We start from the raw sequence: 23,732 nt of genomic DNA on the forward strand, positions 1-23,732 counted from the left end.
AATCATTTTGGCACAGATAGGGCAGCTAAATTAGTTATGTGTTATCAAATGTTAAAAGGTGCAGCTGCACTTGATTATTAGTGCTCGATTATGACGTAAGTTTAATTTCATTCTGTAGTCATATCTATTGCTTTTTTCTAATTTTCATGTGACAAATTTTTATCCCATTCTTGTATCTTTTATGTTTTCATAAATCTAATATCTAACCTCAAGAAAGTTCAGTTTCAATTGCTTGATAACCTGATATCAGTCATATAACCCTTTGCACATACTGTTTTGAATTTCAAAATTTTATTATATTTAATAATATAATATAATTTATATAATATAATCAAATCGCAAAGTTTTTCACTTATAGTTATAAATAGGAGGTTTTGGACAGTACGGCAAAAACCATGGTATTTACCGTGGTTTTTACCGTACTGTCCAAAACCTTGCCAACCTTGATTCAAATTGTCTTCAAGTTCCATAAATTGCAATATCGTAGAGAAAGAGCTAAGGTAGGGCGAGGAAATGTCTGTTTAGATATCATCTTGAAAATCCAGCATTTTCACTAAGTAAGAATTTTGTCCAAGTCATCTAAACAATGAATGCAATGTGCATTTTCACCCTGATCTATATGAAGCAATATTTTACCATTCTTGATCCAGGCATATTTGAAAATTTTCATTTTTTGAAACTGGCGAATGTGGAAAAACAAATTTTTCAGATTCTTTGTGAGATTTTTGTTGATAAAGATCTTTGAATCTGGGTATGCATTATCAATCTCTTCTGCTATTGAACTTTTTTAACTTTCATGGCTTTCAACCATTTATCTCAGATACCACTATCTCTAAATTTTACAATGATTGGTCTAGTCCTGTTTTTATTAACCGAGTTCACCCTGTGTTGTTTCACAATATTTTCATTTTCATACATGTTTAGGACACCAATATTTGATGAGATTTTTGACATCTTTTCCAGTTGCTTCCGGAACACCCACTATTTCAATGTTTGTTGATTTGGATCCAAGTTACATGTTATCTAGTTCATTTTACACATTTTCAATTTTTTTCTGCCATAGAATGTTTTCTGATTGTCGTTTCTCATTTGCTTGTTTCATTTCCTTCAACTCAGTTTTCACATCTGTCAACTCAGATCTCATTTTTCGCAAGATATCGAATTCAAACAATTTTTGAAGTTCAGAAATTTCACCACCTAATCCACTGCATTCCTCGGGAAATTTGTCAGTGATTTTCTGATACATCACACACATTTGTTTCTTAAAACATTCATGCATCAGGATAAAGATCTACGAGACTTGTAGATCTTTACAGAGCTAGGAGGCTGTCCATGCGCAGTCCCGTTCAGCATTCATACATATGCTCTAAGGAATGAAAATGTCTGTCCTCTGTAGTTCAATGGTTAAAATACTCGCCTGGACAGTGAAAGATTGGTGGTTGGCACAGAGGAATGTGAATTTTCTTCCCGAACTACATCTCGATCTCCGCTTGGTTATCCAGGCTTTCGTACTTCGTATGAACAGTGGAGAGTGACATCGTTTCTCTCTATATGGTGTATTATTTAATGATTTCAAAATTGCTTCACAACAACTGAATGACACCCCACCCCTCTTACTCAGGGATTCCAAAAAGGCAAAACAATGAAGGGGCATTAGGGATGTCAGACATCTGGCATATAAGGAATTCAATAATTCTCATAAACAGGATAAGTTCAGTGATAGAGTTCTGGCATTCATTCATTCATGCTGAATATATATTATATCATTCATATTTAATGTTTATAAAATAAAAATGTATTTTTAGTAATCTTTTTTCCACTCCAGATTTTGACGTAACTGGTATCCCTATCATAGAAGCTGATGTCAGTAACCAGTCTTCCATTGAAGATATGTGCAGCAGAACTAAACTTGTGTTGAATTGTGTTGGACCGGTAACCATTTTTTATTTTTCGTCTCACTATTTTTTTATTTGCCTCCTGCCTATTACTGTGAAATTGTATCACATTATCACCACACTTGTTATAAGAAGAAATAAAAGACCTAATAATTTTTAGTTATGAAAAAAAATGGATCAACTTTGTGTTACCAGTTGTTTATAACATAATTGAATTTTTTTTTTCTTATTTAAGTTGTTGGAAAACATTAAAAGGAACTAGATTTTTCAAGATTGAATTTTACTTGTTACTTTACTCAAGTTCATTAGGAAAATAAGGAACCTGGATAGATTCTGAATGCTTTTACAAGGGGACACCAATATCGATTGGTGAGGGACAATGCAAGGTTATGGTGTCGCAGGGAATTTTTCTCTAATAGGGTTGTTAATAAATGGAATAGCTTACCCCCGGAGGTAGTAAATTGTAACACAATTGACACGTTTACAAAGAAATACGATAAACATGTTGGGGTTTATCGAGAAGCTATCCATACTTAGAATAAGACAACCATAAGTATTTTATATGGGCATTGTATGATATTTATCACATGTATATATTGTTTATAATTTTTGTTAATTGCATTTTTAATTGGGTTACTGTATTTTTGAAGTACACTGGTGAAATAAATTGAGAGAATTTGCATATTTTATCGAATTTCATGAAGAGAACTGAACTGAATGTAAAACCACTGCTTCTAGACAAAAATGCAAATCTTGTATGTCAAATACGTAAGCGTACACGTGTGTGTAGGCGGAGCCAGTAGAGAAACAGGCTTTCTAAGCACGCGTAAGTTAAGATGCATTTCGTTCGCTAGCACACCTCAGCGAATTTCTTGGTGTTATTTTGCAGCAATCGGTTAATTTCAAATGGTAACAGTAAAAATGAGTAACCACCAACGTTTAGATGATGGAATGAGGTGGTGAATTGTGGGGAGGCTAGAAGCAGGCCTATCTTAAGTCCAGATTTGTAGAGAGTTCAATTTAACGCCCAGCGTCGTGTGTAACTTATGGAAACAGTTCCAGGATACCGGATCCATCGAGAGAAAGCCTGGGCAAGGTCGTCCAAGAGCCACGACGGCCAGAGAAGATCGCCATTTGTCGATTATAGTGAGGCATAACAGTAGTGCTATAGCTTCTCAGCTCTCTCTTGACTTGTATGCAGCCACAGGAACCCAGGTATCCGGGGTGACTTTCCAAAAGAGAGAGGGTTGTTTGTAAGAAGACCTGCTGTTTGCGTCCCGCTCACTTCTATGCAGGGTTGGTAAAAAAACCGTTTTTTTAAAAAAAAACCAAAATACCGGGTTTTTTTGGTTTAAACTGGTTTTTTTGTTTCAAATAGTATTAACATTAAAAACAATGAAATTTCTAAAAAATCATTCAAACTTCTAATAATTAACTAAAATGAAATGGTTATTAATGTAATTAACACTATTCCCATACAATTAATCAATAAATATTTCTTACATTTTAACAAAAACCAACTTTTGCAATTTAATTATTTTTTGCTCAATTTAATGGATTACTGTGTGTTTGAAAATTCTTTCAATGTTATTATTAATCATATAGTATATAAAGGTTTTTCTCCAGTTACTTTCAGTATGCTTAATTAGGAAGCTATTTTGAAAAAAGTAATAAAAATTAGGTAAATATAATGTATTTAATGAAGCATAAATAATGCAGATTAATTAGCAATGATTTACGATATACAGGGTGATTATAACTAAGGTTCTGATTTCAAAACACTGTAAAAAAAGAATGATTGTCAAAATGACTTGAAAATTGACATGAATATTCCTGAAAAAATTCAATTTTATTTGGTAAAGGGGAAAAAATACTTAAAAATGTAAAATTAATGACATCATCCAACATGTGCGAAATTTGCTCGCAGAATGGAAACGATAGCCAGTCATGGCAAAATGATACCTTAATTATAGCATTTCATGATTTCATAATTCATGGAAACATCACAAAAAACGAAGTAATTGAACAAATAACTACAACTTACTTAAGAAATGTTAAATATGTTGTTCAACCTGAGGTTGAAAGCACAAAAATTGTTGTTCAACAACAGAATCGGAGTATGCCATGGTCATGATGTAGATGTGCTTGCAATTCAGCTTTATTAAACCAAATGCCCCCCCCCCCCCGTTAATATTCCTGAGGAACTTCTAACGTATGGGGAATGTGCTGGAGATTGCAATTCAAAGTTTGCAATCTGACCACTGTTTATTACACCCACAGCCAGAAGTTGCAAGGGTTAAGGTGCATCCTGTCAAAATGGGTCTTCAGCAGCTGCTTTGCTGGTATTACAATGTGCATCTTGATAGAAGTTCTATCCACACACTGATGCTGTGGAAGTGCTGAAATGATGTGGTTGCACAAAATAGATTATACTGCTGGCCAAGTACAGCATCATCTACTTGTGCATTTTGCACTTTTTTCTTTTGCGAAAGAAACTTCCATTGCTTCAGGAGTATCCATGGAAATTTTCAAGTCATTCTGATCAGTACTTATTGTATAGTTTTGGAATCAAATCTTAAATTATAATCACTCCGTATATAGCTGATTATTTTTTATAAATCTGTTATTATTATTCAGTAGAACCTTGATTAACTGGGCTTAACAGTGGTGTGTGAAAGTATAAAAAAACAACTATTGAATATTAAGACTGGGAGATATACAGTAGGAGATGTGCTGCTACTTATGGGAAAGAAAATGAAAATGTATGTGAGGTAATGTAACTACTAGTACACTGATCTTTGTCCTTTAAGGACAGCTAATGTCTTTATTGGATTATAGGACCACCTGCCCCTAGCATGATGGTGTCACTACTGTAGCTGCTTCTTTGTGAAGGGAAAAAGAAACCCTGTGAGATAATACACCACTACATTTAGATGTGTGATGCAATCCTTATTCATGAATTTGCTAAAGTTAGAGCATCAGAATGTAGCCAAAGGGTAGAAAATGTTGTAAGAATGAGAAATTTTGGCTTTTGTATATAACTTTAAATAACTAAGATACTTCATATGAAAAATATATATATATTCCGGCCACTTTTATGAGACTTTTTGAAAAAAACCGCTTATAAAATCTTATGTCATTTATAGATATACCATCAGAATGTACCCCAAGGATATAAAATGTGGTAAAAATGAAACATTTTGGCTAATAATGAACCAATATGATATTTTTCAAGGAAAAAAATTATATTTAGGCAACTTTTATTTGATTTTTTGAAAAAAACCACTTGGTTAAAACCAATGTGGTTTAAACCAAACAACCCTGCTTCTATGGACTGGAGAATCTGTTTATGATGGTGCAGAGAGCATAGAGATTGGAGTATGGATCAGTGGGCGACCGGTCTCTTCACTGATGAGTCCTGGTTCAGCCTAAGCACCGATTCTCGCCCTACGTTCATATGGAGAGAACCAGGGACCCCCTACCTACCCTCCAATGTCCGTGAAATCGACCATTATGGCGGAGGAGGTTTAATGGTCTGGGCAGGCATCATGTTGGATGGCCGCACACCTCTCCATGTCTTTGAAAGAGGCACTGTGACTGGTGTGAGGTATAGGGATGAAACATACACTTGGAGCTCTATGTTCACCTTTTCAGGGGTGCAGTTGGCCCCGAGTTAATTTTAATGGATGATAACGCGAGGCCACATAGAGCTCTTCTGCTCGACGATTTTCTAGAGAGTGAGGATATTCGCTGGATGGATTGGCCAGCCAGATCTCCAGACCTTAACCCTATAGAGCATGTCTGGGATGTTCTGGGAAGGGCGATTGCAACTCCCCTCCGGGAACCATCCAGGGAATGAAAACAGCGTTGCTGAACGAGTGGGACCAATTGCCACAGGAAATGATAAACTGCCTTATTTCAAGTATGAAATCACGCTGTGAGACCTGTATATCTGTAAGAGGGGACCATACCCCCTATTAACCCATTTTTTTGTTTATTCTGCAACCGGTGTTTCATACCTTCCGACTCCAATGAGTGTTACGCACGATCATGCGTGTGTATTACAATTATTGAATGGTTATTTGTTTTCTATTGTATCAATGTATGTACATATCAGATTTCATTAAAATCGGTACAGTAGTTCTAGAGATAATCAACCAAGTTTGCGAATTCTCTTAATTTCTTACACCAGTGTATATGACATGTATGTGTATTTGAAATCTAACTGAAAAAACGCAACACAAAAACAAATTGAAAACTATGAAAATCAATGTAAAAGATAAACAACCATGTTTACAAATCTAAAGCCACAACAGGCAAAATTGCCACATTGCCCAACAAGGTGGCTGGAAAAAAATAATGAAAAATAAGAAGTCTATAAAAAAAAGAAATAAATATTGCAAAAAGCCCATAAAAATATGGTTGTCATAGCCTAAATAATGCAACCCAATAGCAATAAATCAGAAAAAAACTAAAGTACTGAAATAAACTGACCATAAAAATATGGCTGTCATTCATTCAAGTATGGGTAGATTCTTGATTACCCCTACCCAGGTTATCATATTTTCTCTTGAGGGTGTCTTATCATGTGAGAATTCACACCATCAGACGGTAAGGCATTTCATGCATTTACAACCCTGTTAGAAAAAACTCCATTCAACACAACAACCTTGAATTGTCCCTAACCAAAATTGGTATCCCTGAATTGAAGCATTTAAATGACAGCGTAACACTCTGCTACAACAAGGATCAAATAAAAACTGTCAGAAAGCAATGGCTAATTCAAATCCAAATGAACATATGAAAATATCTTGCTTCAGCCACCATTTTTATGTAGTTGGAAAGTTTTATTTCAAATTTTGTTTACAAAAAAGAAAGAAATGTACTGATGTTTTAGGGCAGTCTGTAAAGTTCTGTATTTCTTGGAATAAGCTCCACAAGAGCCTATCTGCTGCAGAGGGGGAAAAACCAGTAAAATATATTTGTGAGCTTGACGCAAGTGCTGTATCCCTGCATTTTTCGAGAATAAAAATGAATTTCAGTGTAATTACTGTTTTTTTTTTTGTCCCTTGAATATAAATTAACCTCTTATTTGATAGAAGTTTATATTATACAGGGTGCATGAGATTTTACTGGCAAACCATTGATCCTAGAAGTATACTTCCAGTTAAAAAAGTATCCAAATAACGTATACTGACGTCTTATCTCAAAAAATCAAGGAAACTGAAATACTGTCAATTTCTTTAGGATTTTAAGTTTTTTGAGATAAGACTTGTTTCTTTAGTGCTTTTTACTATTTTACTATTTCTAAATAAGATACGGCCTCCAGGCTTAAGAATAATGTGAGGTAGCAAATGAAACTAGAAGCAAAAATTAAGTCAGGTAGCAAAAATGTAAAAAAAATTGAGATACGCCTTTTAGGCTTAGGGGGCACTATAGTACTCAGATGTGTCATTCATGTTGCAAAGGGTTATATAGTTATTAAAATACATTAACTTTTGTCTATGGACACCCTGTGCTCAAAAACCCAATTAAAAGCTTGTTGCCCTGTTTCTACTGAGGTCATCCATAAAATTCCTTCTTTCTAAGTGCAATATTCGCTGAAATATTTCAATTAAAAAAACACAGAAAAGTTGAAAAAAAAACAGTATAAACTAACAGGAAAAAGTTTTTCCTCTCATTTATGCAGTTTTTTTTTCAACTTTTCTCTGATTTTTGAATTCAAATGTTTCAGCGAATATTGCACTTAGAAAGAAGGAATTTTTTGATTGGCCTCAGTGGTTTTGTGTTGGTTTCGTGATGAAATGATGCGATGGTGACCTTGAGAGACAGAGCAACTACTTTCTAATTAAGTTTTTGAAAGCACAGGTGTTGGTTTGAAAAGTTATTATTTTAATAACTATATAACTCCCTTGCAACGTGAGTGACGTATCTGAATACTACACGTTATTTAGATACTTTTTATAATTGGAAGTATGCCTCTAGGATCAACAGTTCGCACCCTGTATAATACTAAGTATTCATCCCTTATTATGGATTATATCTTTATTTTCTATTACTTGACAAGTTAATAAAGATTAGTTAGAAAGTTGGCAAAGTTGTTTTCTACTCCTTTGCTATCAGTTTTATAGAATTATAAAATTTTGGTGTTTACACAGTTGATGGCATTGTAAAACAAAAATTTTCCCAGTTTCAATTCAGGAAAACTTCATTTTCACTCAATGAGTAAATTATTACAAATTAATAAATCAAGTGTATTTTTTCTTAGTATAAGCTTTATGGAGAAATTGTCATTGCTGCATGTGTGAAAAATGGAACACATCATGTGGATTTAAGTGGAGAACCGCAGGTAATAAACAAATATTTTAAATATAATGTACTGCTAAAAACAATTAGGGGAAATGTTTTCATTTTAATTGTGTTTTTTAAACATTTTAATTGATAAAATATTGACAAAGAACATTGTTAGGTATTCACAAAAAGTTGTGTCAAAGAGCTGATCATCAACAAAATTTTAAATTTCATTTAAATTTTTAATAAATTTAAATGAATAATATGTATTTTCTAGTTGTTTTGAGCAGTGCATTATTGAATCTTTTGAAAACTTTTTAATGTTTTTATACTGTGAGTATATAATTTTGCACTGGTTTAAATATCTTTCATTTATCTGGATCTTTAACCTAACTCTGGTGCACTCCTAGTGGTTGGATTGGAGAGGCTCTACTGTATACTTTTTTTTAAATAAAATTTTTTCATTTTATTTCATGTTTTTTTTTAAAACTTTTTTTTAAATTTTGATTGCTTTTTAGAATTACACTTTAACAGCAAGAATGTTCAAACAATTATCAAGATTGTGCAAGTTTCAATTAAGTAATATGTTTTCCATTTAGTGAATGTAAAAAAAATATGAAATGCACTGTTTTTCTTTCAACTCAATTGTCAACAGGAAACATGCAGGGCAGTCCCGGAAAAGTCACAAAATTTTAGTAAAGGGTCACCAATTTTTTTGATTCTCAGAGATCTTTTTTTTCGATTTTTTTCCCCTAAAATCTAGGCTTTGAAAAGCTGTGGCATTCAATATTTCCTTTCTTCTCTCTCAGGTTTTATTCATTCTTTTTTTTTTGTCCCGGAGGGATGGATGGGTAAGTAGCAACAGAAAAGAACAATGTGTAGCCACCCTACATTGAGGCAGACATTATATGGGTGAGGCAAAAAAGCTATTTAGACTGGATGAACAAAAAAGAACTTTTCTTTCTTTGCTTGTCCGTACCTTCCAACATCTGTAATATTCCCCCTAAAGCAGTGTTCTGAGGATCACGTAATAATTCCTAGAGGAGGAGGGGGACTGTAATAGACCATGGCAGTAGAAACCAACAATATTGGTTTTTGGTAGAAAGGACATGATCTTCCCCCCCCCCCCACATCGTGGAGCAGGGCTGTTGGATCTTTGGGGGGTCCGCAAGCCAAAATTTTCATTGAGGGGTTGCCTCTGTAGTAAATTTATAGCATGAAAAACAATGATGGTGATTGTCCCGGACCTTAGAGCTGCAGCCCTGTCAGCCCCATCTTTGTGGGGCGCCAGGTGAAAAGGCACCAATTTTTTCCCCAGCGAAAGAATTTTTTAAAAAATTATTATCCATTTTTTTTTTTTTATTGCATCGATCTTTACTGACTAGTGTAACATTACCATTTAGGCCCTGGCGGAAATAGTCCTTTTCTAGTTATTTTAATATTTTTATTACCTTTTACATTGATTCTGGGATCGATCAGTGAGATCATGTGCCGCAGATCGACTACCATGTTTACGGTCTTTTGTGCTGCCAGATGCCGAATATCATAGTTCTACAATATTATTCTAAACTCATGTGAATATTCAAATTTATTTGTCAAAATGTTACGTTGGTTCTAGCGCCGCCGAATCTTGATACGGATTGGTTCCGGTAATAATGTGAGATGGGAAGTTTTCCCTTATATGCCAGTAGTGTGCAGCGAACAGACACGTTGATCCTTGATTGTTGCATTTCATTTCACATGTGATGTTTTCATTCCACCTCATTCCGGAAACCATGAGTAGCTGTAGCCACCATTTAGCTGGGTGCCTCGACGCTGTTCAATCCATTGATCATACTCTTCATCTTCTAGTCAAAAATCGCTCTTCCTGTGTTGAAGTGTCTATGAGATGTTGGCTGTCGTCTATGATGGGATATTCATTGGGTTCGTCGTCTCTTTGGATGCATGATGCTGTTCATATGGAGCTTTCATTTCACCTGGAGATCGATTGGACAAATCAATCAAGAAGTGAACTGTTCGTTCTTGTGACAGTGACATCCCGAAGGGTGTAATCGATGGACCGATTGGGAAGAACATTTTGAATCTGTGATATATTAATGCTAAAACTCTAAAGAAATTTTACCAATGCATGTTTTGCAGGCTTAAAATGTTTTGTTGTAAAATCTAAAGAGTAACGCTGTAATAAAAGTCTTAAGTAAATGAAATAGTTGCCATATCATTATTGTCATCTGTCTGGCAAAATTATATTGGGAAAGATAAAAATAGAATCCGGGATGTAACGACAGCAAAGTACGTTACACTAGCTATAGCGAACAATAAAATCGTACAGTATACGCATGTGACAGAACGAGGGAGTTCAAGAAAAGATCGACATTGGAATCGTTCGCCGTTGTATAATTTGTGTTGCGATATAACTTTTAGGCCGAATTTAAAGGAGTACCACAGTGCTTCCAAAAGTGTGTATCTGGGCTCTTAGGAGCATCAAAATATGGATTTGTGCACACAAAACCTATGCTTTAAAGTGGTTCTTCGGAAGCCGCTGATGAACCATGAATTACACAAGGGAGGCAGCTGACAAAAGAGAACCATTGGAATATGGTAACAAGCTTGCGATCTAGACCTGGGGGTCTATTACGCTCACGTCATTATACAACGAGGTCGTTAGTGACGTCACGCCCTTAACGCAAATTCTCAATGAGCCTCATAACGCAAATCTCAGCGAACGTTGTCAAAAACTTGATTTTTCTCAGCAACCCGCGGTATGTCGTTATCTATTTTACGAGCTTCATAACGCAAATCTCAGCGACCATCGTCAAAAACTTAATTTTTCTCAGCAACCCGCAGTATGCCGTTATCTATTTTACGAAAAACTCCCTGGTCCGAGAGTTGCGTTAGCTCCAGAAGGGATGAACCAATCGGATAATTTTCTCCGCTGCTGATAATCATCATCACTATCAACGAGTGCTGCAGCACGTGCGTTATTATTATTTTATTTATTTGTGCGCGTTTGTGTGTGTTGGTTGTCCCTAATTTTCTAAGCTACATTTTTTTTTTAAATTCATCCGGATTCTTTTTATTTTCATCAAATATTTGAGAAAAAGGTAGGCTATGCACGCACATGATATTGGCTTGGGGAAATTTTCTAAATTATTATTTTTAAAAAATGATTTTCTATTGAAGTTCAATGATATGAATTTCCAAAACGACTATCAAAAATATCATCATATATTACCATGTTTTTAACACATTTTTATCTACCGTCTTGATATTAAGTCAAAATCAAGAACAAGTAACCTTTTATTTACATCATTAATTAGAAAATTGGTCTCCTTGTTTCACACATGAAAATGAAGCGGTACCAAATTTACACTGTTGTTGACATCTTTTTTATACTCCGATCAAAAAATGCACTCAAGGATTAGGAAAAATTTATTTGTTGATTAATAAAATTTACTTTGATTTTTTATAGTGTACTTTTAGTGCGCAGAGTATAGTGTGTGTGTGACTTGGTGTTTACTGCATTACACTTCTGTGTACTGCACAGAAAGTAGCAATACTTAATTGATATTACAAAATATCAATGTTATTAAACGAATTAAGAAGGGGAAAATCTGGAGACGTTTAAATATATATTGACGTCGATTTTGAACGAGATGTATAAAAAAATATTGAGCGAATTTCAAAATGTCTTGAAAACATCGCGATAGAGAGATTTATCAGTTAAATAATATTCTTATATTGAGATGAGTTTAAGATTAGAATAAAGGCATTTCCATGCAAGATTTTAAAAAAAAAAAAAAACCGTTTCGAAGAGTGATTTATTTTTGTACCGAGTATAATAATTTATAACGATTTACCACTATGAATAATTTTTTCCAATCAGTATGGGTACAGATAACATTTTAAACGATAATGCTGTCTCTGAATCATGTTACTAAATTAAGGAACGTAATTCAGAGAATTAATAATGAATGAATAATTTCCAATTCTAACTAATTCGTCTCCGTTGCTCTGGCCATCGAAAAATGTATGCGCGAGCGGCCATGTTTATTTCCGTAACGCGAACATAACGAGTGGTCTCCGGTTCTCGTTAGCGAATGGTTGCCGTAGCGATGTTGATAACAAAAATCGCTAGTAACGCAGTGAGAAAAATCAACCTTTTACGATGGTGACGTAAATCTATCCCACAATGCACCGCAAACCCCAAATACGTTTGAAACGTGAGCATAACGACATGAGCGTAATAGACCCCCAGAGGTCTTTAACCTTTTTCCAGTCACGAGCACTGCCTGTACCCATTATCAAAAGAAGGTTACACTTACGTCATGCTTGACATACGAATACATGAAATCCGAATGATTCTAATAATTGAATGTATTTTGCACAAGGTGTTTAAATGAAACGGTGATCAAGTGCTCACAAGCACCAAACAGATACAAGCATTGAGCACTCTGGGTGCTCACGAGCAACGGATTGAAGATGCCTGATCTAAATGAACACCTAAGCATGACGATAGAGCAAGTAACAAGCATCTAATATTGGACTTAAAAAATGTGAATAGAGGAAAAGGAATATGAGAAATCCGTCCTTCAAAAAGGAACCTTGGTTGGTCTAGTGCAGTGTTCCTCAGCCACCGAACCCTGGCATCCGCCAAACTGGGTTGTGAGTGGTTTATTGCTGCATTTTTACCCATTTATTTCCCATTAATCTTGTGTATGCCCAGGCCTTCCATTCAAGAAAAAGAAATCAACCTTTCCGCTGGATTCTAAAGGTTGAGAAACACTGGTGTAGTGGCACCACATCTTGTAGTAGGGCCCCCTAAGCTGAGATATTTGGCGGGCTCAGGCCAAATTTTTCATGGGCCCCATGTAGTGAATTTATGATGTGAAAAAACAAATGAAAATTATCTCATTTAGAGTCCCCGGGCTGCATCAGCCCTCTACTGTGCTTCCCTCTGAATTGGAAAATCGGCTGGACTATGTTTCTACTCTTAAATGATGGTTTCAGCTCTCGTATATAAGAAACGTTCCTTCTAATTTTTTTATTTTACCTGCACCAATACGCTTTGCCTGTACACGTTAATGCAATCATTAAAGAAAGGGCTCATTCATGCGCATTCTATTAAGACTGTGTTTTCTTCTGATGAAACCCTGTCTGGCGATGCGCACCGATTTCTGACTGAACAAACTGCTCGATCAAGCGCTCCTTGCTCCATTCAATGCGTTTGGGTCTTTTGCTCTGTTTTGAGCTCACTGTTGCTATGCGTCTTAGCGCGATGCTGCTGCTGTTCACACAGCTTAATATCGATGAATAGTGTGTTCAGTTGATTTGCATTCGAGGGACACGTTTTCAACAAACGCGGATGCACCCACGGAGCTTACTTTGGAAAGCTTTGTTGTAGGTGGCAAAGAAACTCAGATAAGACAAAAGCATTGATGAGGGGTGGTGGTCAAGGGTTGCCAGACGTCCGTATATACAACTCGCAAGGGCGTATGCAGTAGATTGCAATTAACGATTCTGCCAAAGCAGAAATCATATTAAGGGAACAGTTATTTTCCGGATATTATGCTGAGGTGAGCTCAGAAAGAAAAGTCATCACGTCTCCGCCGGGACTCGAACCCAGGCCCTCTTGCAAACCGGGCAAGCATGCTTGCCCGGAGGAGCAAGAGGGCCTGGGTTCGAGTCCCGGCGGAGACGTGATGACTTTTCTTTCTGAGCTCACCTCAGCATAATATCCGGAAAATAACTGTTCCCTTGATATCTCTGGCTGAGAAAAAAGCCATCCATATCTCTCTAGAAATCATATTGTTTTTAAGGTTATTTGGGGGGAGGGTGTATGTGGACCATTTGGTGGTTTAATAACTTTTCATTTGCGTAGTTTGAGGTTTCTACAAGTACAGTAGTCGTTAAAAACTTCTGCGTGGTTGGAAAAAAATAATTTTGTATTTACTACTTCATGGTCTTAAACAGTAACTAACATTAATTGTTCAAAATTGTGCTCATTTCATGTATAGGTGAAACAACAGTTTGCATAACAAAGTGGTTGGGTACATAGACCTATTTTAGGTTTTGTGACTTTGATGATACCCAAAAACATTAAATTTTCTTCTGTATTTTTAGGGCATGCAGAGGCACAAACAATATTTACAATGCTGAAGTAAAGAGCTAGACGTGAAAGTGCTTATTTGTCAAAAACGATTACACTGGCATTGACCACTAAAATTTAAACAAATTCTTTTTAAAAGGGATGGACAATGCAGTAAAACCCATCTGGTCCACCTTGACTTATTTATATCAGACCTTGTGTAATTTACATATTTTGCTTTTGGTAGTAGTATCGAAAGAGCATCATTCTTAAAAAACTTAAATATCTTCATAATTTGCTGTGTGTATTATCAAAGAGAGTTGACAGACTGGACTGTGGAAGACTCCCAAAAAAAAGAATGTATTATATATCTATTGTGAGGAGATCAGAAAAGAATTACCTATACCCTATTTTGGCCAAAAAAATTTTTTTGTAACCAAGACATTTCTGTCATTTTGCTTTAGCTTGAGTCAGTCTTACAGGATACTGAAATAGTGTGCTATGAAAAAAAACTAATTTTAAAATTTAAAAAAAAAATTTATAGGGATTTTTTTTTATTATGCCATGATTATGTTGTCGAAGGAGGGTACCCTCCCCATCCTACTTTTTCTAATTTTCAGAGTGGGAGCCCTGCGAATGAGAAAAAGGTCACCAAAAAGTCACCAAATTTTGCTTTTGGTATTTGGTAGACACCTTGACATGAAAAGGCATCATTCTTTTCGCAAGCACAGAAGACAAGACTGTAAATGTGGGTAGAGGCATGTTTTACTCCTGCATTAAAACCTAACCATGATACAATGAGATATATAGAAATTGTTTTATTAATTCAATAAAATAACGAAGGGACATGATGAAGCAGTGTAGTTATGTATTCAATTCCATGATATACGAAGGCTCTGTTATATGTGTACCCCAGAACCATACTATCCTTTGTCCATTTTTGTCAATTTAAAGTTCTTGTAGTTCTCATTCTGTAGTTTAGGGCTATAGTATTGTATTTTAGCTAAAATAATTTTTAAATGAAGTAGCCAAAACCACAGACTACAGTGTGACCCAATATACTTTTCAAAGGAATTAACAAAATAATGAGATAAATTATTGTTTTCCCTTCATACTGTAAAATCACTCAAATGGATACCATGGTATGGTTCTGAGGTACAGATGTGTTAAAATGTGCAAGCACCAACGATCAGTTTGTTTTGCAGAATACTGTCCACAATATATTAAGATTGATGTGTGCTATGATAATTTATTATCATAGTATATTCAATTAATAATATATTATCATTTATTGTGATTGAGTTTTGTTCTAGGGACATTTATTGTAGAATTATAATAAATTTAGCTTAATGATTTCTCAGCCATTTAGCTATGAATAAATTTGTACTTTGATTAAAGCACATGTAAAAATGAAATTGCTCCTTCTGAGGGAGTTTTTCTTACAACATCAGTGAGTGAAAAAAATTGCAATTTGTGTTTGATTAAAAAAATATGCATATTATGATCCCTTTTTTACAGTATCTGGAATCAATGCAAGCCAAATACTTTCATGAAGCAGTGAAAACAGGAGCATATATCGTTTTATCATGTGGATTTGATTCTATTCCATCGGACTATGGAGTTTCTTTGCTTAAAAAGAATTTTCCAGGTTTGTTTAATAAATATTAGATTTCATAGAATGAAATACAAATATATACTTATTTATTTATTTACTATGATTATTTTTCAAGTTAATGAACATTTCATTTACAGGTGATCTCAACTCTGTTGAAATATATGTAAAAATATCTCCTGGACCAGAGGTACATTTTCTAATTTTGAATTTTGGTTTTATAGAATGTTTTTTGAACAACTAATTTGATTTCATTTGATTTAAATTGAATTGGTGAGAAGAAGAAAAGTCCTAGTCCAAATCCCACCTTTTTTTTATGAATCAGTTAGATAAATGTAGATCTATAAATTGTTTTTAAGAGCAGTAATATAGCAGCCTTCCTTCATTGGCTCTATAGGCATGTTTTAAATTTGAATTAGTGCATGAAAAGTATCGGTTTCAAAACTTAAAACCTATCTCAAATTGGAAACTTTTGACTAGTACTGTTCTTCTTCTTACCGATGCAATTATTATTTATGTCACATCAAGTTCAGTCACTTTTAATGGCCAGAAATAGCTCTACTAAACAACAAATAGGTGTTCCTGGTAATTTTTTTCTTCTGTATGTCAAATGAATCTTCACAAATCATAACAAGTATTGTTGGCCATGTCACGAACATGTAAAAATCAAAATGAATGACGCAGTGAAAAACTTGCAGAAACATTAGTGTATTCAAACATTTTAATTTTAATCATTAATTTTTTAAGTCATTTATTCTTTTCAAAATTATTTTAAAATATTACTACTTTTCAATCAAATCACTTTAAACACTAACTGCAACTTTGGTCATGATAAATAAGTTCAATTTTCACAAAAAGCAAAATTCACATTACAAAAAAAGATCTTAAAAGCTGCTCAAAATAGAAATTATAATAAAAGCTAACAAACAAAACTAAAAAGATAACTTAGCCAAAAGCCACTCAAAATGCAAAAGCACAACACTCGCCCACCATCACCCTTTGCCCTTGGGAGAATCCAGTGGCAGAGGAAAACTCTTATTTCATTCTGTTTTATAACCTTTTTAACTGAATTTCAAACCAATCTGGGTCAGTCTGGCCGGTAAGAGCTGGACCTCTCACCCATAAAAGTTCCAGCCAAAAAGTGAGAGCAAAGAAAAAAAAGTGTTCAATTCTACGATTGAATGAAAGTCCTTATATAGTAAAATGTTCTCATGACACAAGTGCTTTTATAGTTGGAGCTTTTACTTATAAAAACTTATTTTCCTGTCCACTCATATTTGAATTCAAATATTGTGAAATATAAATGTTTACAAGTTTTTTGTACTGTGTAAAAATTTGTTGTTTGTCATGTATGAAATATCTACTAAAAAATTTTAGCTATACAATTCAGCAAAAAATTCATCAAAATATCATTATTGTGAGCAGAATAAAAATTCATTTCATGTGTTATTTATTTACAAATACAAACACATAGTCTACAGCAAGCAAAATGCTAAACTAGGTTATTTACATCTAGAAAATAGAGAAACTGATCATAACTGACAGTGCCGTCTTCACTCGTGGATACGGCCTGGGGGGCCCCCATGATGGGTAGATCTGAATACAATTTTCGAGAGCAATTATGCAAGTTAGCAGGTGGGTATTTCTAGCCGGGAATGGGGCCTCATAAAAATCACTTTACCTGAGGGCCATGATGTTTTGATAACTAAATATGGTTGTCATTCAAACCTATAGACAGCAACCCAAAATCCAAAAATTATACTGCTCATGTTGACATGAGCAGTATCAAAGAATTTCTTGCAAACTAATGTTTTTTCTTGCAAATGCTATCATAACAAGTTTTTCCTCATTTACAGGGTCATGTACTAAACACCGGAACTTGGATTTCTGGTGTGCATTCGGTATCTGATATTGTTAAAGGATGGTTTGTCAAAAATGATGAGAAGATTTTCACACAGAAAGTTCATTTCAGCAGATTTAGTCTCCCATTCAGGTTTGATGGTTTAGCTATTTTATGTAAAAAAATTACAGGATGTGATTTGATTCTTGTTAAACTAAAATATTTTTTTTCGAGTTTTTTCCATTTTATTTACTAGTGCTTTAAAATATAAATGCCAGCATAGACCCAGTACTCATCTTCAAATGCATAGACCCATTCCAGGTCATCCTAGAGCTGCAACATCCATTCATGGCTAATGCACCATATTAGACAAATGCAATGGAAGAGCTATGTTACTAGATAACTCTTGTGGTTTGTTTCATGATGGAATTTTAGGTTATATTCTTTCTTTCATCACATAAATACACTGCTGGCCACTGTAAATGCAACACCCTGAAGGAAGCATGCAAATAATATGAAATTTACAACATGCATTAGCGGAGGTGAGATATGCAAATGATTAGAATTTCAGCGCAGATGCACATTACGCGCGCCTGTGGCGCCACTTCAAAGCGCTATTTAAGGCTTAGAGATTTCGACGATTTGAAGTACGGCAATTGTGTTTTTCTTGTGGTTTTTTAAAAAAAAACGATCAATTATGCCTCGTAGAAAACAGCGATCATCTTTTGATCAAGTATCCGAGTTCGACAGAGAAAGGATAGTGGCCTACCGAGATTGTGGATTATCTTTCAGGGAAATCGGTAGTCGTGTTGGACGAAACCAAACAACTGTAATGCGGATATGTGATCATTGGATGCAGGAGGGTACGACGGACCGACGTGTTCGATCACATCCACCTCAGTGCACCACTTCATGTGATGACAGGCATGTTAAAAAAAAAAAATTCAATTCAAATAAAGACATGAATTTTTTCATACTAACACATCTATTTATTACAAATCCTTAAGCTCAAAAACCTTATCAATCGACATACCCGTATCGTTCTCCGTCTTCATCACCACCATCTGATCGGAGTTCACATAATCTTTTTTATACAATCTCACTACGTCATCCGACGCGGTACTTACATTTGCATATCCACTCAATATGGAATTTGATCGAGCAAAAACATGAAAACCAACAATCGGCCCCATTGATCGAATCAAAGAATAATTGAAAAGTCCATCAACAATTTTTTTAAATTTCTCCTTGACAAGAGGCTTAGTTAAAAAATCTGCAAGATTATATTTCGTACTTACATACTTCAATTGAAATAAGTTATCATTCAACAATTTACGTACAAACTTGTACTTAATGTCTATATGCTTGGTCTTATTATTTTCAACATTATTTTTAGCAAAATGAATAGCCGCTTGGTTATCACAATACAATATAGCAATTTCATTTTCAAGAACATTCAATTCTTTAAGTATCCTTGAATACCATATTAATTCCTTCGAACATTCAGTTAAAGCTACAAATTCCGATTCCATGGAACTCAATGCAATGCATTTTTGCTTCTGCGATTTCCATGATACCGGGATTTCTCCGAGCATAATCAAATATCCACTAGTTGAATGTCTTTCACTAAGATTACATCCCCAATTTGCATCAGAATATGCTTTCAATAAAAAATTCTTTACATTAGACAAATTTATCTTATAATGCTTAGTCTCAAAAATATAATTCAATACATCAACTAAAACAGTCCAATGGTGATACGTGTACCCATTACAAAATTGTGCCATAGTATTAACTACGTATGAAATGTCGGGTCTCGAACGACTTGCTATAAATGACAAACATCCTATTAATGATCTATAGGGTATTTCACGCATCAAGTCATTTTCACAAATTTCATTCGCTCTATCCGGTAATTTACATCCAACTTTTAAAGGTAATTGTACATTTCGTTTCGGTAAATTTTTAAATCTAGAAATCAATTTATCAATATAAGTTTCCTGATGTAAATACATTGAATCACCAATTTTTTCAAAATTTACGCCAAGTAAATATTTTACTGGCCCTAATTCAGTTATATCTAACACGTCTTTAATTCTATTGATCTCGATTTTTGCATCTTTTTCAGTTTTACCAAATATTACAATATCATCAACATATACAATCAAAATTACTTTGTTCAATTTATAAACACAATTACACCATTTACATTTGTAATATCCCAGATTTAGTAATATTTTGTCTAATTCAAAGTTCCATTGACGTCCGCTCTGGTGTAAACCATATATAGCCTTTTTTAATAGGCATACATAATTTTTATATTTTTCAGAAATATAACCAACGGGTTGTCTCATATATACAGTTTCATCAAGATTACCATACAAGTAAGCTGATTTAACATCAATTTGAAAATGACACCAATTCAATAAGCTAACTAATATAACAAACAAATATTTGATTATATCAAAATTTACAACTGGGGAAAAAACATCGGTAAAGTCAATACCTCGTTTCTGATTGAAACCCTGAGCCACCAATCTTGCTTTGAATCTCTTGATGTTATTTTTGTCATCTCGTTTGATATTGTATATCCACCGGCAGCCTAATATTTTCGCATTTGGAGGTGGTTCAACAAGATCCCAAACTTGTCGATCGTTCATGATCTCAATTTCATCATCCATAGCTTGATCCCATTTTTCCTTGAACTGTGAATTTTGCGTTTCCTCGAATTTTTTCGGAATTTCAACGTTGTAAGCTTCACATTGAAAAATATCCACAAAATCCGCACTTTCATCAGATTCCACTTTTTCACTTGCAGTTTTCACAACTGGTTTAAAATTGAATTGATCTGGATCAAACTTCAAATTATTTTTCTCGCAATATTTTTTGACATCATTCAAATTTCTAAGTCTTTCCGATCGTTTGGATGTAGGGAAATAATACACATCTACACGTGAACTTGTAGTTCTGGGGTTTTCTTCCCTTATCCAATTTGATACGTCAATAGATTTTTTCTCCGAATCTTCAAATTGTCTAACATTTTTGTCTAGCTCATAAGAACCATATTCAAACTTATTTTCATGACCAAACAGTGAAATAACACCAATTTTTGATTCATCAATTTTTACATGAATACTTTCAACAACTTTACGCTCTTTAGGAATCCAAATTCGGTATCCTTTTCTTTGGTTAGCGTATCCCAAGAAAATTCCAATTTTCGCTTTAGCTTGAAATTTATTTCTGTAAGCTTTTGGAACATGCACGAAAGTCAAAGATCCAAAACTTCGAAAATGTCGGACAGATGGTTTATGACCAGTCCAAATTTGTATAGGCATTAACCCTTTAGTGAGTTTGTGTATACACCTGTTCTTGACGTGAACATAGGTTAGTAAAGCTTCAGCCCAAAATGATGGTTTTAGTTTACTGTCATGTAGCATAGCTCGTACAGCGTCCATCGATGTGCCATTGAACCTCTCCGCTACACCATTTTGTTCTGGAGTAAAAATTCCTATTCTCAAGTCTCTTAGAAAATTTTCAAATGTCTTGTGAATGAATTCTAACCCATTATCGGTTTTGACAGACTTCAACCTTTTACCAGTTTCTCTTTCAGCTTTAGACAAATATTGTTTGAAATATTCAAACACCTCATCTTTGTTTTTTAAGATAAATACATCAACTTTTCTTGAATAGTCGTCAATGATTGACAAAAAATATTTACCTCCATTTAACGATTTCACGGGAGCAGGCCCCCATAAATCCATGTGGATTCTTTCGAGAACACATTTTGTATTTCTGGCATATTCATAGTTTTTAGTCAGACATACTCGCTTAGACTTAGCAATATTACAAGTTATGCAATTAGCGTTTTTGAATTTCACATTTTCTAGATCTTTTACGCTATTATTTAAACTCATATTTTTAATTACAGGAACATTTATGTGACAAAACCTCTTATGCATACAGTCAGAATCTAAGCCATGTGCTTCAATATCATTCCCCTCATTAATTTTTGGATAACCATATAACACATATAACAAACCTTTACGAAAAACAGTAAAGAAATATTTCGACCATTTGTTATCTACAAGCATTTTGTTATTTTTCCAAATAATTTTGTTTCCGCCCAAGTCTATTTTAGCTCCGCTTAGTAAGTTTCTCCTCATATTTGGTACATACAATACATCCGTGAGAGTTACGTTAACGTCACCTTTTACATCTTTAATAACAAAATCAATATCACCTACCCCAAGGATCTTGGACGTATAGTCCTTGTCAGCTATAAGCGCTTCCGATGATGGCAGTTCTCTAAAGTTCTTGAACCATGATCGTTGATTACAAAAGTGTGAAGTCGCTGCTGTGTCAATCAGGAATTCTTCCATCTTTCTTGTCGATGAGAAGGATTGTTCTTGATCGGTGATTGCACTATCACAAAACATAGTCTGAGTATTCTTTCGATGATCACTGTCACTTTTTTTCTTTTTGAAGCATCGATCCACCTTGTGATTAGTCCCTTTACAGTACGTGCAAAATTTCGACGGCCCCATAAGATGATCGTAGGTGGTTGAAGGCCTAGAGTGTTCGTTTGGTTTGTCCAACACGCATCCACTGCTGTCGATTTGAGAACGGCGACTCGATTTAGCCCGATTACGTTTTGTTGATTTCATTGCATATGCACAGTCGATTGCTGTTGCGTTAGAGTCTTTCTCTTTTAGTTGGATTCTACCAGCTTCACTAATTAGTTGTTTCTCGACATTCAAGAAAGAGAATTCGTCGTCCGCTAAACGATATAGGATTTGTACTAAATTATCGTACTCTTGTGGTAGACGTCGGATCAACTGGAAACAGCACAAAATTTCTGGGATCTTGAATCCCGCATCGTTGACTTCAAGTCGTTTCTCGGCAACTCGTTTGCAAAATATGCCAATCGTCTCATTCTCTGAATCAAATTTCAGCTCGAAAAATTCGTCGATTAAACATGCTAGTCTGGCTCTGGATGTCGGTTCGAAATTTTCCTTCAAAACTTGCCAAGCTTCTTTTCCATCATTAGTGTTGCTTATCAGAGGAAGAAATTTTCGCTCCACACCTTGATAAATTGTGGTGTAACACCGTTGCCTACGCCAAGCAAAGTCTCTTTTGTCTCGTTCCGGAGCATCGTCAGGATATTCTTGAGCTGTGCCCATCACAAAGTCCCAACAATTGCGATCCATCAGGATAACTTTCATGTCCATTTTCCATGTTGAATAATTGAACTCGTTCAACTTGGGAAAAACAAATCGATCTGAACAACTTTCAGCCATAATTCATCAATATCTAGGAAAACTTCGCTAGCTATAACATTTTACGATTAAACTAGAGCTTTTAGGATTTGGGTGCTCTGGCCCATAACCTTGTTAAAAAAAAAATTCAATTCAAATAAAGACACGAATTTTTTCATACTAACACATCTATTTATTTCAAATCCTTAAGCTCAAAAACCTTATCAATTGACATACCCGTATCGTTCTCCGTCTTCATCACCACCATCTGATCGGAGTTCACATAATCTTTTTTATACAATCTCACTACGTCATCCGACGCGGTACTTACATTTGCATATCCACTCAATATGGAATTTGATCGAGCAAAAACAAAATAAATAATAAATTTTATATATTGTGCGTATGGCAGTGACAGATCGCTCAGCCACATCACGAACCATAGCACAGCACATTCAGTCTGTACCGCATCATCCAGTGTCTGCGCGCACCATTCGATGCCGTTTACAGCAGAGTGGTCTGTCCACAAGACGTCCCTTGCTTCGTCTACCCTTGACGCAGAACCACAGACGACTCCGCCGCCAATGGTGCGATGAAAGAAGGATGTGGACGGCACAATGGAATGAAATTGTCTTTACTGACGAGTCACGCTTCTGTCTGCAACACCACGATGGTCGGATTCGAGTCTGGAGACACCATGGAGAGAGGATGCTGAACAGCTGCGTTATGCACCGCCACACTGGTCTTGCACCGG

At 35.0% G+C, this 23,732-nt stretch overlaps 1 protein-coding gene across 1 annotated transcript in view; it reads left to right on the forward strand.

Annotated features, from left to right (window-relative positions):
• LOC149074199 (saccharopine dehydrogenase-like oxidoreductase) overlaps positions 1–23,732 on the forward strand; it is a 106,228-nt gene that overhangs the window by 11,908 nt on the left and 70,588 nt on the right. Inside the window, exons 2-6 of the mRNA XM_089246875.1 lie at positions 1,826–1,932; positions 8,164–8,244; positions 15,790–15,919; positions 16,024–16,073; positions 17,740–17,876. Of these exons, the coding sequence (XP_089103001.1) occupies positions 1,826–1,932; positions 8,164–8,244; positions 15,790–15,919; positions 16,024–16,073; positions 17,740–17,876 (505 nt within the window). The remainder of the gene's footprint in view (positions 1–1,825; positions 1,933–8,163; positions 8,245–15,789; positions 15,920–16,023; positions 16,074–17,739; positions 17,877–23,732) is intronic.

This window comes from Pholcus phalangioides, unplaced genomic scaffold (genome assembly GCF_987345545.1).
Source record: "Pholcus phalangioides strain wild (caught in Gottingen) unplaced genomic scaffold, Ppha-v1.0 ptg000017l_1, whole genome shotgun sequence".
Classification (NCBI taxonomy): Eukaryota; Metazoa; Arthropoda; class Arachnida; order Araneae; family Pholcidae; genus Pholcus; species Pholcus phalangioides.